Consider the following 14,969-nt stretch of genomic DNA (forward strand, 5'->3'; position numbering starts at 1 on the left):
GATGGAAAAGCTCAATCCTTTCAGCTTGACTTAATACAGAGTAGGGTTGATCTGTTCATTATTTGATTGATTAACCAATTAATAAGTAAATAGCAAAAATACTTAATAGAGTTTTTTTACAAAATTTGAACCAGATGAAGCCAAAACTGCTGGATTAAGACGTTTTTTTTTATGGTAGATGAAACGTGTAAATATTTTTTGTACAGTTTTGTGTCATGTCTGTATTTGTGCTGCGCAGCACCTTCTTCCTGGCTGATGCCTTTGTATTTGACGATGTTTTCATGATAAAGAGCCTTTAGGATCTCGATCTCTTTCAGGAGGTTGTTGCTCTGCTCCTCGCCGTTCTCGGGCTTCAAGGACTTCACCGCCACCATTTCACCCGTTCGGTCTCCCCGAGGGTCGTAGCGACACAACTCCACCTTACCGAAGTGACCCTGTGAGTGGAGAGCATGAACACTTTTAATCTTTTAAGAAAAAGGCGCGAGAACAGCTTTCAACTCAATGAGTAACATTAAGAAATAAATTCTCCGATATTTTCGTTTTTTATGGTAAAAAATTAAATTATACACTGCTTTCTGACTTTAGTAAGCAGAAAATAAGATACAACAGCATTAATTAGCTGTTCTGTTTGTCTTTGTAAATCATTGCATAATTGTCAAGAATATCAAGACAACAATTGATAAAACATAAAGCTTTTGTTCACCTCTCCAAGTTCTCTGATCTTCCTCAGGAATCTGGTTTCAAATACAGTCGGGTCCACCGGCTGTATTGGACATGGTTTGATGAATGGACCTGAGGAAAGGAAAAATATCTTTGATTAAAATTAAACTTTAAGGAGGCATTAAACATACTTTTCTTTAAGCCCCTATTTCTCCAGTAAGTGTTTCTTTTTTCTGTGTTTTCATTAGCTGAAAGCAAAAAGTCACAATTAACAGAAATAAAGACTTGAAAACATCAGTCTGTGTGTAATTAGTCAATAATACCTCTTAGTAAATTTAATTACAGACATTTTTTTTAAAAAAGCTATTAAAAATGATTTCTTGTATCATTTAGATCAGATTTATCACAACATTAAATTCTGATGGTTGAACAAGTTGACAATATTGTGGAGATTCTTACTGTTACTATTTTCTCCACTGGTGGTTCCATTAGAGCATCAATATACATCAGTACATTTGAACAAAATAAATAAATCCAGTTACTGTGTGGATGGTAGAAATAAAAGAATATATAGATAAATCACAATTCCTTATTGTGTCCTGAGGAAGCCCATTTCAACACACCAGAGGACTAATTAGAGAGCAGTCATATTTTTGGACTGCGGGAGGAAACCAGAGTACCCGGAGAGAACACACACACAAACACACGCACACACAAACACAAACACGCAAACACATACACACACAGGAGAGCAAACAGAAAGGACCCAGACTGGGATTTGAATCCAAGACCTTCTTGCTGCCAAGCAACAGCAACACATATCCATCTATGTGAAATGAGTTTGTTCAACATATGCATAGTTGCGTAATAGGAAGTCTATTGTGGTCGACTGTCATGTTTTTCAGTAGAATTTTTTGTGGTTATGTAACTGTTTGCTTGCACTAGTTTCCCTGTAATTGGCTACTATGATACTTAAAACAAATTATGTAAACAAGTTGTTATGCTGAATGTCTAAAAGAAATAAAAGTCAATATTTATGTTAGAATAAAATTATTCCGCAGGGTTTTTAATATGTTTAAACAGAGAAACAATTGTTTTATGTTGTTTGGTTACCAAGACAGACTGCAGTATACAGAAGCGGCCACTAGGTGGAAGAATGGACTGACGTGTGTTTCTGTGGGGCCCAAGGAGGGGCAGATCACTGGTAATGTACCCAGTGAACTTCCTCATGAACATCTGAGAGAGTAAACAACTCTCTCTATATCTGAGGCTGCTGCTGCTACGTGAGAGACAAACCGCGCATAACATCCAGGTCGGATTTCATAGGTTAAAAATACAGCCTGAATATGTTGGTTTGGTCTCCACAGCTTAGTTTTATTAAACCTTTTCTAATCTTACATAACAGATAATAAAACTCGACCTGATGTTGAAATGCAAAAACAAAAGGATTTGAGTTCATATAGATTATATGAATTATATGATTATATAATTATATATATAATTATATAATATAATATAATATTATATGAATATAATATAGATTATATATATATTGCAATAAATATAGATTAAGTAAAACTTATCAGACATACTTTTTTCTTCTAGTACATCCAAGTCTCTGACGATAGCCCTGAAGAAGGGTCTCTTCTTGGGGTCATAGTTCATGCAGCGGGTCATGAGTTCAGCAAGCTCCTTGTAGTCTGGGGTGGCCAACTGGAATTCAGCTTCATAAAACCTCTCCTTCTGCTCACCACAAGTTATGGAAGGAAAGAAAGGGGATCAGTTTCTCTGTAGGAACTCAGGAAATAATCTGCCGTTTTTGTGTTCACTTACCTCCGTCAGCTTCTTCTCTTTGAGAGGAACCTCTCCATCGTAACAGATCTCCCATAGGGTGGTACCAAACCCCCACTTATCAGCCGCCACGCTCAAGTCTGACGGGTTCCTCACACATTCAGGAGCAATCCATGGGATGCGATGCACACATTCTACACACACAAAGCCAAAATCCTGTTGGAGCAACTCTTTTAGGATGATCACAGTGTTTGTTTCTTGCTTTACTGACATTCACATTAAACTATAGAAAGAGATAAGAATTACATAAGAGCTATATGAACAAATAGACAGAAATAATGCTATGAAGACTGCTGACCAGACAGACAGTGACTAACACCATCTATAAGGAAGGCTAGTCACAAAATGCGTTGTCAAAAAAAACCAAAAAACAGTCATGTTCAAGTAAGTTAATGGAAAGTTTAGGAGAAGGAAAACTGTGCTAGAAGGAAAATGTGCATAAGCAACAGAGATAACCAAGAATCAAATCCCTTCAGGGTTGTGTAAGACATTCATAAGTTGGAATTCGTTCCTCTAGATGTACCGTATCCAGAACCGTCACATTCCTGGTGCTAAGCTGCTATAAAAACAATTTAAGAAGTGTTTTCGCTGAGTTAGGGAGCAAAAGGACCAGTATGTTCTTCAGTTTTGAGCATCGACGCCCCAAAGCCTGGTTAAGAGTTGATTTAGGAAGCCATGTCATTCGCTTCAGTAACTCTTCCCTCTTATCAGCTCCAAAGTCAGCACTTTAGCAAGCACACGGCATTGAAGAGATGCTATTTTTTATTTCCCCAGCAGGACCCGGTACGTACCCAGACCACTTACTGCTTAAAGTACAAATATCTGGTTGGCCAGGAAGTTCACCTGACCTAAATTCAATAGAGAATATGAGTATTGTCAAGAGGAAGAGCCACCAATGCAGACGAGCTGAAGGCGCTATTAAAGCAACCTGAGCGTCTTTAACACCTCAGCAGAACCGACGACTGATCGCCTCCCGGCTAAGCTGCATTAATGCAGTTTTTCATGTAAAAGCAGCTCTGACCAAGTACTAACTGCATCCTGGACATACTTTGCAGTTCGCCATCAGAAAGTGAATTCTGGGTCTTTATTAGTGGTATTACTTTGTGTGGAACAAATATAAATAATTAGGAATTAATTTTTTTAAACTGAGTTGAATCAATGAATTAATTTCAGATGATACCGTGATTAATATTGATCCACATATACGTAGGATGAATTTTAATAAGATAGATTAGAATATAAGGGTTCCTCTGGCATCTGAAGAAATAATACCAGGACAACTCTAGATGCTACATTAATAATTGAGAAAACTAACAACCTGCTTTTACATGCAGCTTAGAGCTAATCATATATAAAAAAAAACCCCAAAAAAACAAAAGGGCGCAGGGTATAGAGGACGTGACACAAATGCGGAGGCCTCAGTCGTTGACGTGGCCGTCATGGGTTCAAGTCTTGGCCTGATGACCTTTGTCGCCTCTCTTACAACCCACTTTCCTGTCAGTTTACTGTGAAATAAAGTCCACTAGAGCTGAAAAATCCTTAAAAAAAAGAAACTGCAAAATCTCTTCTAGAGTTTATAAAATTACTTCTGTACATCAGTATATCACTCAGTTCAACCCTGCAAGTGTTTTCACAGCCACTGTAAAGCATGTCTAGACAGTAATATGTAATTTACTACTTCCTTAAACCTGATTCGGTGTAAAAATAAAGAATGTGTATTATTAAGATTGGCTCTGTGACAAAAGGTGAATTAACAGGACAGCTTTTAACGCAAACAAAAGTTTAGTGCTCATGCGGGCTCCTGTCATGGTCTGTCGTACTTGGTGTGAAACAATACTTTCTCGTAATGAGAGGAGGAAACGCTGTGTGGGAAGCTAGCTTAAACTGTTGAATTCTCATCGTTTGGCTGATAAATTTCAGCGTTACTGGAAAAACGCTCCACTAATCTGACATCCACCGCCATCTTTTTACCTCCACAAATCCATAACTTAAATGAGAAGATGGGAAAAGAGAGAAGGATGGAAAACCAGTGAAAGAGAAGAAAACATCTTAAGAGCCAGAAAAAACCAATCAGATTAGTGGGAAGTAGGGAAGAGTGCTCCCAAAGAGTCTCTGAGCACATTACGCATCGATTTCAATTAAATCTATGGACAAGGACATCGATGTAGAATGGGAAGACCAGCTGATCAGCAAAGCGATAGAGAGAGGAATGGAAGAAATGGTAAAGATTTCTGAGAACAGCGCTGGGGGGAGGGGTATTCCCACGGGCGCGTCTACACTGAGACGTTTCCAGTTTGTCCTGTGGTTTAGTCAGATCCATCTGAGCAGCCGCAGCAGCCGTCATCAAACGACTTCCAGCTCAGATAGACGAACAGAAACATGAAGCTGCTACATGAGGAGAATTGTGGAATTTGAGAAGCGTCCATCTTAGTTTGACTTTGCACAGATTAAAACAAAACAAGTTATAGTCTCTGGTTGAAATCTTCTCAATGAGATGGAATGATTAAGAGACAAATGTGAATCTTTATATTCACAGAAACCTTTGACTGTGCTCTTTTTTCTTGTGTTGCGTGGAAAGATTAAAACCAGCCAGTGTTAATGAAGAATTAGAATTTAGTTTCAGTATCTCAGGATCTTAAGACTTCTCAGTCAGTACTCAATAATGAATTTCACCCTAGTTCATCCTAACTTCACTAGAGCCTTTCTGCTTTTTTCAATTCTGCTTTCATGTACAGTTGACAAAGAGGAAGTTGATGCAAACAGTTCCATGGCAGCTATTTTGCAACTTTGTGATTTGCATTGTAATAAAAGTGAAAATGAGGTCGCCTGTGCTTCTTGCTCACCCTCTCTGGAGAGCACCGTTATTGGTATTCCTGGGTCGCTGAGCTTGATGAAGGGCTCTCCCTCCTCTTCATCCAGTCCGTCTCTGGCAAGCAGAATGTTCTTGGCACAAACAAAGCCGTGGACCAGCTTTTTGTCTTCCTAAAATACACACAATGACAAAAAAACATTGATTAGACAGAGCAGAAACAAAATGTCGCCAAGATGTCATTGCTAAAACTCAAAGCGTCTGCTCTAAAAAAAAAATAAAAAGCCAGTTTCTCTTAAATTCAGAATAAAAGTCACAGATTTGTTAAGATCTGGGGTCTTTTTCTGACATCTTTAATAAAATTTTTTAGCTTAGACTGCAAAACTATATATTAAATCGTTACATAAGTTGTCCTTGTTTAGCTTCAAGACCACCCCACTCAGCAGGAAGTGACTTAATTCTTTTCTTTTTCCATTATTGTTTTTCTGCACACTGAAATCACATGTGGGGTAAACACAGCATCATAGCATGCATTTAAATACCAATTAAGGGGAAAAAAAGTGTTCTGCTTACCAGGTAGCTAAGAGCGGAGGCCAGCTGTTTGGCCACCTGGAATTTCCACCTGGTGCTCAGTGGGCTCTGTTGTCTCCTGATGAACACATCTAGCGGTCCTAGCTGGACATATTCTTCCACCATAATATCTTTTGACAGAAAGAGACGCGACACGAGGTTAAACCTCTGCATCATAAAAATCTCAAACTCAATCGAGCAGTTGAACAGCACTTACTCTCCTGATGACGAACACACACGCCGTAGAGCAGCACGATGTGTTTGTGAGACACTTGTCGCATCATGTTGGCTGTTTCGAAGAAGGCCTGTCATCAGAGAGAGAAACATGTTTCAACAATGATGCAGCAGGTTGAAGACTTTAATAATTACTTGAAACATCTCACAGCTTATAAGATCAACAGACATTATCACATTTTAAAATTTGTTCTAACAAGCTAATAGGTATGAAAGTGTGTCTCACCAGAGAAATGTCCCTGTGTCCAGAACCAAGCACCTTCAGGACGACCTTGACCTCCTGGAAAGATGTGTAACCTGCATCTTCATCTTCCTCATTCTTGACCCTCAGAGTGCCCAGGTATATATTGGTTTTTGTACCAACGCCAAGGTGCTCCTCCTGGTTAACACAACATGGAGCACAGATAGTTCAGAGGTCAGAAAGAAGCTGCATTCAAACTATCTTGCTATTTTTTTTCTATTCTAGCATGCAAGATAATGTTTTGTGTTATTAATTCAAAAGTGAGAATTTTAAGTTGTATTATCAAGTTATGAGTTATTAATTAAAATCTATATTTTTGGTGCTATTGTGTTATATTTAAGTGTATTTACAACTGGATGCAAAAACTTCAACATATTAACTGGAATTTTACATGGTATACCAACACAAATAATCCATAATGATGAAGCAGAAGAAAAATAATAAATGGTTTTCTAAATGTTTTTGCAGATAAGATATCTATATTTTTAAGGCACTGTAGATGATGAACACCGGAAGCAACATGCTAATGTATTAGCATCACTCTGCAATAATAGGAGACAAACAGAAAGTGTACCTGCTCAATGTCCTCCTTGGGAATGCGGTGGAAGATGCAGAGCTCCCTCTCATGCTTTGTTGGCTGACAGATGGAAGCTCTCTCCTTGGTAACCACAAGGAGGTTAGAAATTTCTGCAACAAAAAAACAAAAGCAATTTCTGTTAGAAAACTGAACAGCACAAAGCAACTGTTGATCTCATTGTTGGACAAAGTTTTCGATTTGGATGAAAGCCTGGAGATCTGTGTTGGTTAATCCTTCACTTCTTCCTGTCTCGTTACCATGGTGAAGGTATTGTCAAAACTGTGGGCTGAAATGTCTGCGCTGCATTCAGGCAGTAAGAATAAAACCTGCCAACACTATCTGCATCTTTCAAAACATCTAGGTATAAAATAAAGACTCAGCAGCTAATGCATGAAGCTGTGAATAAAAGTAGCAGTTCTGTGTTTACATGTGGCAAAACATACTATGACAAAAACAGATATTAATGTTCAGCTATTAAACCTGATGTAGTTTCTGTATACTTCTACACATGAGCAGACAGTGAAAATGAGTATTTGTTTATGTACTAAATGACGGTGTGTGTGCAATGTGGGTTGATAATGTTGTGACAAAACCAACAACCTGTGGTTCAAGCAAGGGGTGTGTGTGGGAAGGCAGAGGGGGCGTCTGCACTCCTTTAGCAACTTGTTAAAGGAGTCTGTGACATGCAATCTGGGTTTCATGCAAACTCAAAAAACAACACACACCCAGATCCACCATCAACTAATAAGACACACACTCTGCTGCTCTCACTCAATAATCTTCTATTGAGAACTGGCATTACTTAAAACATACAGATATGTGCTTTAGACAACAGAATAGTTCATTTTTTTCATTTCATGTTTATGATACTTCAACACAAGTAAAAGCAGAGAATATTCTCAGGATGTGGGCTTACTGTATCAGTGGGCTATGGTTCGAGTGAGCCCATTGTGTAACAGTATAAATGAACCCAGACAACAATACAGACCAGATCCTTTATCTTCCACTGAAGCAGATGTATCAGCTTACTGACGTGCATTGTGATAATAATCAACGCCACACCTACCCGAACAAACACCTCGGCACACTTATACAGACATGGCTCTCTTTCCCTGTGTAAACAAAAGAGTGCTAGTTTGGTTACGGAAACCCACATTTTACAACTCTCTTCCTCCCTGACACCATTTCACAGACACTGCCAACACCATTTCCCTTACCCCAACTCAAGCACACCTACGCCTCAAGAGCAGGTCCACATTCTGGCTTGCGTCGGTAGAAATTATAGCGCTACACATGTGCGAGGTTCACATGTTCGAGTTGTGCAGTATGCTATACATGTAACCACAGAGCAAAGATGAATGTTACTCTGCTGCAGCTATTCTGCCTCTTTTTAGGGAAGGAAGTGTTAAATAGGTTGCAAAAAACATCTAAAGACAATGGTTTCCAAGACTAAAATGTACTCAATGTATTCAATAACAAATATTGCTAATTGTAACTTTTTTTAATGCATGTCATTTGCCTTTCAGATGCCAGTAGCAAAGGCTCCCCTTAAAGAAATACTTTGTGTAGACAAACTAAATGCCTTCTGGGTAAAAGTATTACGGAGAGGTGAGACAAAGAAAATTCCGGTCGTTTCACCTAGAAAAAAAAATATGACTAGCGCCACATCTATATATGGCACTAATTCAAACACGTACCTAATGTTGCACTTCATCTGACTTATGTCACTGATGTGATACATGCATTAGAATTCTGCACCAGAAAAAGTCTGACATAAGGTTGGACAATACGACTGAAAATCTATCACAATATAAGCTGTGATATCAGTTGATATGGAGTTGACTTGTTTGTTTTTTTTAATATGTGAAATACTGCCAAATTGGTGGTATGAACTTTCGTGTTTTATCCAGTTTCCTCATGAGCCATTGTTCTGCTTTTAAGCAGTTTTTAGGCATGGCGGTGAAACCTGAAACTGCTGCTGTGCATGCTACTCAGCAGGTTGTTGCTAGGTAACCAAAGAGTGAGTGAGTTAGTTGATGCCACCCACCTTGCTTTGCTCACTGTGAGAGGTTGAGCAAACCCTATATACCCCAGAATGCTGTGCGGTTCTGGACTGGAGTTAATATTTTATATATTAAATATTCTATTAGATGGATCATCTATTGATATTGATTAAGTGTCTAGTGCAAAATATGTTATTTTTGATTTATTGTCCCACCCTAGTCAGACGTGGTAAATCCAGATGTAAACCACAGACTTTTCTATGGATTAAAATGTAATTTAATCCATCGGATTAAGAATATATCATCGGGGTTGACTATAAGCTTCAGAAGTGCTTCATTTGAACTTTAATGACATCACTGAAGTTCTGAAATTAAGAACATTTATGCACTTGATGAGGAGGTGAAGCTATAATTGAAATTGCTTTAACTTTGTTTTACATGTCAACTTTGTTTTACGTTTGCTATGAGATCAGTAACTTTGTATTTTGTACCGTCTCCCTTTGCTCGGCCATTAAAGTGAATTTATCTTTTTTTCATTTACCCCTTGGCTGTGGAGGGCAGCAGCGCCTGAGCTGGAACTGCAGGTTGTCGGTGTGGAGACACTGACGCTCCAGGTGCTCCAGCAGCTCCTTCAAGGTGGGCCGCGATGTGTCCGTTCCATACAGGCGGTAGCCATCAGAGTCCACCTCAATCTGGAAGTTCTTATACTGGATATTGAAGTGGTCACTCTGGATAGAAATGGGACAGAGTAAATTAGGATCAAACAAAGCTACATAGATTCAAACAGAGAGAAAAATAGACTAGAAGAAAACGTATTAATAATTTAACCCTTATGAAGAAAAACTGAGAAAGATGAGACCAAAATGCATAAGATGCAAAAGGAAAGAAAAATTTAAAAAAGTAAACGATTAGATGAGAAAGTATATCTAATTGAAAAATAAACATCCTGTTTTTATTTTTGTAAAGGTATTAAAAGGCAATTCCTCTTTTTAAACTTTCCATGAATTTTTATGCGACTGTACAATTGTGATTGGGAGATCAAGAGGTTCTCGTAAGCTACACTTTCAGACACGACTGATCCAAACTCCACCCAATCCCAAAAACTTCTGCATTAGTGAAAAATTCGTACAGTGAATCCTCAACTTTAGGTAGAAGGAACCCTGTGCCTTCAAAAAATGTTGCTCTGCGCTGAAGATGGTATGGAATATTTTTCTTTGTATCTGTATCAAGGTTAAAATTTTTGTATCATGACAACCCTGCATATTATTCTAAAAACTTTTCATACACCATAAAAAAATTTATAAATCAAGGACAGAGTCAGAGAAATACTTGTAAATGTCATGGTGGGTTTACACTACCTCATGACAGACCACAGTGATGATAATGAAGTTGTACTCAGTACAGCTCCAGCGCAGTATGTAGGTTCCTTCCTCATTGCCCTCCTGTCGCAGCTTTTGGACGGCATATTCAGTACTGGAGGAAGAGAAAAACAGACTTAATTATATTCACTGAAATCAGTCTGAAGTGGTTTTGTAGAATTAACTGAGTAAAGTAAATACATTTCTTTCAAGTGCAGTTCATTATTACAGTAAAAACTGACTGAAGTAAGTCTTTGCAAAAAAAAAAAGGAATAAAACTTTTATCTGCTACATTATGGGTATTTTCTTCACTTTAGACTGACTTAATGTTACAGTGTTTTATCTCTCCCTGTACATGAAAACACAAGCATCAAGTTCAAAGATGTACAAATATCATATTCAATAAAAGTGTGGTTAGTATACGCTAATTAACAAAAATAATACAAACCAGATGGGTCCATGGCAACCAGTCTCTGTGTTCTGCACCACCAGGGCAGGCGCCACCTCCTTGCACAGGTAATGGTGGGCATCCACAATTAACCTAAAATATCCATCAACAAGTGCCACAAAGGACAGGGCCTCAGCCCTGGACAGCAGTTGGAGTTCCTGGAGGGAAAGAGAATGAATTGGTATTTTAATGGAAGTGAAGACAATATTCATCAGGCACTCCTTAAGTATCATTTTCATGGAGGTTAAATGTTACTCAGTCCAAAGTCATTTTAGGAGGAATTCTGACATCACCGTTAGTCATCACTTACAGTGAGCCACACGATGCAAGCTTAAAACCAGTGTTTCTCAACCCTGGTCCCTCACCGCCCCCCTGCTCTGCATGTTTTAGATGTGCCTTTCATCTATTCCCGAACAGCTGATTCAAATGATTGCATGACTATCAAGTACAGCAGAAGCCTATTAATCAGCCAGAGAAACAATTCAGTTGTGTGGCAGAAGGGAAATACCTAAAACATGCAGGACCGGGGGGCGGTGAGGACCAGGGTTGAGAAACACTGCTTTAAACTGTCCTTAACCAATAACTGCTTAGACTCATCTTTCACATTAATCAAGCATGGGGCTGTTAGGGATGTGGTGGCTGGAGACTCTGTAGTAATTTGCTGTGTTTCCACTGAAATGCTCAAACTGGAATTATGAAAATAAATTTGCTGGATGGAAAAACCTTTTCAATGAAAAGTTTTTGAGTTATGTTGAGATGGTTTTTCAGCGTATCGGAATTTTAGTATTTCGCAAATCTGCAATGTTGTTTTTTCAACATTACCACAATATCAAAAAAGTTTTGTGCACATCTGCAGGGGAAACACAGATAATAAGGAGTGGATTACAACCCCAATTTAATACAATTTCTAAACACAACATTTACAAAATGTATTTCTAATAATTTACCAATTATTGCCTACAGATAATGAAATCTTAATTTTAATTTTCAGAGACCTGACCTGGTCGCTGAACACCTCTTTTCTGAAGAGGAAGGCCCAACAAAGACTCTTCTTCCTCAGGAAATTGAAAACCACTGGACTCCCTGCTCAGTTGCTAAAGAACGTCTACAGAGCCGTGATTGAAAGCATCTTCTGCCTCAGCATGACTGTGTGGTACAACAACTGCACAGTCGAGGAAAAAAAGAATTTGGCCTGGGTGGTGAAAACTGCCCAGTGGATCGTGAGGAGTCAGCTATTCAACCCTGGATCTAATATGCACTGGCAGACTGCAAAGGAAGGTCGATTGTATTGCCGCTGATTCCACCAAGCCAAGACACAAACATAAACAAAAGGTTGTTTATGTTTGTAGTGATGAATCTATACAAGTTTTAATTTTCAAGAATTTAATAACCGAATTAAATTAACTTTAGGGATCGTGTTGGGCAAAACCTTGTTTATTTGTAGTAAAGAATACTTCACAGATGTGTTTGTGTATCGGTCTCACCATCTTCTTGTTGTCTTGTCTCATGATTGTGACTGTTGTCTCTTTGATGACTGTGTGTGTGATCATATGGAAATCACAAAAAACCACCCAGCCATCTTCCGTCTCCTTATTCCTGTTGTTCTTCTGTTTTTCATCCTGCTTGCTCTTCTTCGACTTGCTTTTGTCTTTGGGCATCACTGGCACCTGTTTCATAAATTCAACATGGCTTAAAAATAGCTTTTTATTCAGTAATAACATTCTGTAAATCAACAACTTTGATCAATGACACCAATATAATGTCTACAGCTGGCCCATTTGCCCAATTAAGGGAAAGTATCAACTAAATTCTTAGCTGTTGGTTCATTAGAAGTGTCCTGATCTAACCCATTGTATTTTATGGGTTTAAATATGCTATTTTCTAAATTGAAGTCCATTAACACGCAAAAGCTTAAAAGTCTGTATTTCAAACCTGTTTATCCCAATCCTCAATCCTTAGGCACCCTGCCCTGCATGTTTTAGATGATTCCCAGTTTTAACACGCCTGATTCAAATGACTGCAGTTCAGTCAAATGTTGTTAATCACCCCTCAATTAAACTGTGTACTGAAGCAGAAAAACAACTAAACCGTGGAGGGCAGTGTGCCTTGAGGACCAGGCTTGGGAAACGCTATTATAGACTATGCCAACTGGGGTTGGAGCAGAGAAACATTCCTGTTTCTGTTTCTAAGGTTTGAAAGCACAAAGCTAAGAATCCAAAGCAGTAATTTTGTCTACTCAAGATTAACTAGAACCACATTGAAATATAGGATTCATCTAATATACAATCACCAGAGGGGGCAGGGAAGAGTAAACATGCTTAAGTTAACGTCAGCATAAGGCATTATAATTCTGCATTTTGTTACTGCTAACAAAATATTTTATTTCATTCACTTGCTACTGAGATTTCAATCATAGCATTGGTTTTGAAGAAATAATTTGATTGATATCAATAAACATCTACTCTTAAATTAATCATTTACACTATGTTGCCAAAAGTTTGGATTTGTGGGGACAAACACTGGTGATTTAGAAAATGGCCTCGCTTGCAATTTCTAATCTAATTTATCCAAGCGGTGTCAGATCGGGCTGAGGTTAAGATCCTGAAGTCTTTTCCTTTTTCCACAATAAAAACAAACTGGTACTATAGTCAAACATGGCTATAGTGCATAGTCATGCTTGAACAGGAAGCAGCATAACCCCTGAGTAATGTTCAAAATGTCTTTTTATGCTGAAGCATTAAAAATTACTATCTCTAGAACAAAAGGGCCGTGTCTAACTTCTGTAGCTACCAATTTAGCTAGAAGAAGGGTTGGTGACCTCTGGGCATCATGACCCTCAACCTCCACTGGTGCTGCTCTGGGATTTTATGTGGTATACTACTACATGTCTGGGTTACACCTGCAGCATTTGAAGTGATGAAAGCACTTGAATTCAATCATATTAATGGCAACATAGTGTACTTACAAAATATTTCAATCATTGCAGCCCTATTGTTAAGACACGTCCACTCATAAAACAAGAGATCCCTGACATTCTGTTTGTGTTTACTCACAGCTGCTGGTTTTTGCCTCCAGGAAATGCCGGTGGTGCCAGTGACAAGAACTTGCATGTCACTGCTTGCCTCCAAGTTCTGATTCTGACATTTCGTCTGCAGCTGGCTCTGGTTATAGTACCCTGTAAACAAAATGTTTAAATGTGTAAATGTTTGGCCAAAATATGTACAAAACCATATATTTTTGGTAATGTTTTATTTCTCTTCAGTTTTTGTAAATAAAGAGGTCAGGTTGGGGTCATAATAAAATAGATATTTTGACCACCCAGACCATTCAGTACTTAAAATATTCAACTGAATTTGTATTGTCACTACATGATTTACATGGAAAACATGTAATGAATTTACTTTCAGTTTCATTTTGCAGCCCAGTTTCACCCAATGTGTGTCAGCAAAGTTTAAACTTGCCCAAACATCACTGGCAGGAAAACATACAAAGAAGATCTGTACCAATGTGCTACTTTGGTAGTTAGTACCTCTGCATTGCCATTTGGTGCTAAGCTGCACAAGTAGTCATACAGCATTCAACCTATAATTACATTAATTACATGTAATTAAATTTTAGTCATATATTGCTTTCTTAAGATTTTATATTACACCCCATTTCTATTGATTGTGATTCCTGTTCAAAGACAAAATTAAATAAACAAATACATAATTAAATTACTAATTAAATGTACCATACATTAAATAAATAAATTAGGTAATTTATTTAAATGTTTATTAAACTAGGTTCACACCACTAATTTATCCTCACATTAAGGCTAAATTAGTTTGCATTTAATTATTTGATGACATATTTTATACATTGTCTTTTAAATGAAATGATTTAAGCATTTACTAATTTCATGATACATTTTTTTGTATTTATTAATCGAATTTTGTCCCTTTAATTTACAAATTAACTGACAAATAAAGGTTAATTTGTCGCTTAACATTTATGAAACATGACAAATTATCAAGGTGTAAACTAAAATACCTCTAATTGTCCTAGAACTGTTAAATATAATTTAATAGAGGCCCATTACCACATTTCTCATGACAAACATCTTAAAGAAATTATACTAAAATGAAAAGCTTTTTAAAATGTCCCCTTAAACAAGTAGAAATTGACACAGCAGGTATATAAAACTCCCCATGATAAAAGCCTTTTGGTTATAAGAAG

At 37.8% G+C, this 14,969-nt stretch overlaps 1 protein-coding gene across 1 annotated transcript in view; it reads right to left on the reverse strand.

Annotated features, from left to right (window-relative positions):
* The window catches only part of jak1 (Janus kinase 1), a 31,513-nt gene that overhangs the window by 3,903 nt on the left and 12,641 nt on the right, over nucleotides 1-14,969 (reverse strand). The window contains exons 7-20 of the mRNA XM_008406151.3: nucleotides 13,805-13,926; nucleotides 12,236-12,418; nucleotides 10,752-10,909; nucleotides 10,304-10,418; nucleotides 9,487-9,673; nucleotides 6,940-7,052; nucleotides 6,351-6,503; nucleotides 6,108-6,195; nucleotides 5,894-6,021; nucleotides 5,355-5,493; nucleotides 2,494-2,645; nucleotides 2,253-2,403; nucleotides 704-792; nucleotides 242-434 (exon numbers count right to left, since the gene is read on the reverse strand). Coding sequence (XP_008404373.1) covers nucleotides 242-434; nucleotides 704-792; nucleotides 2,253-2,403; nucleotides 2,494-2,645; nucleotides 5,355-5,493; nucleotides 5,894-6,021; nucleotides 6,108-6,195; nucleotides 6,351-6,503; nucleotides 6,940-7,052; nucleotides 9,487-9,673; nucleotides 10,304-10,418; nucleotides 10,752-10,909; nucleotides 12,236-12,418; nucleotides 13,805-13,926 — 1,971 coding nt within the window. The remainder of the gene's footprint in view (nucleotides 1-241; nucleotides 435-703; nucleotides 793-2,252; nucleotides 2,404-2,493; nucleotides 2,646-5,354; nucleotides 5,494-5,893; nucleotides 6,022-6,107; nucleotides 6,196-6,350; nucleotides 6,504-6,939; nucleotides 7,053-9,486; nucleotides 9,674-10,303; nucleotides 10,419-10,751; nucleotides 10,910-12,235; nucleotides 12,419-13,804; nucleotides 13,927-14,969) is intronic.

The sequence above is a fragment of the Poecilia reticulata genome, chromosome 4 (assembly GCF_904066995.2).
Source record: "Poecilia reticulata chromosome 4, P_reticulata-male-v2, whole genome shotgun sequence".
Lineage (NCBI taxonomy): Eukaryota > Metazoa > Chordata > Actinopteri > Cyprinodontiformes > Poeciliidae > Poecilia > Poecilia reticulata.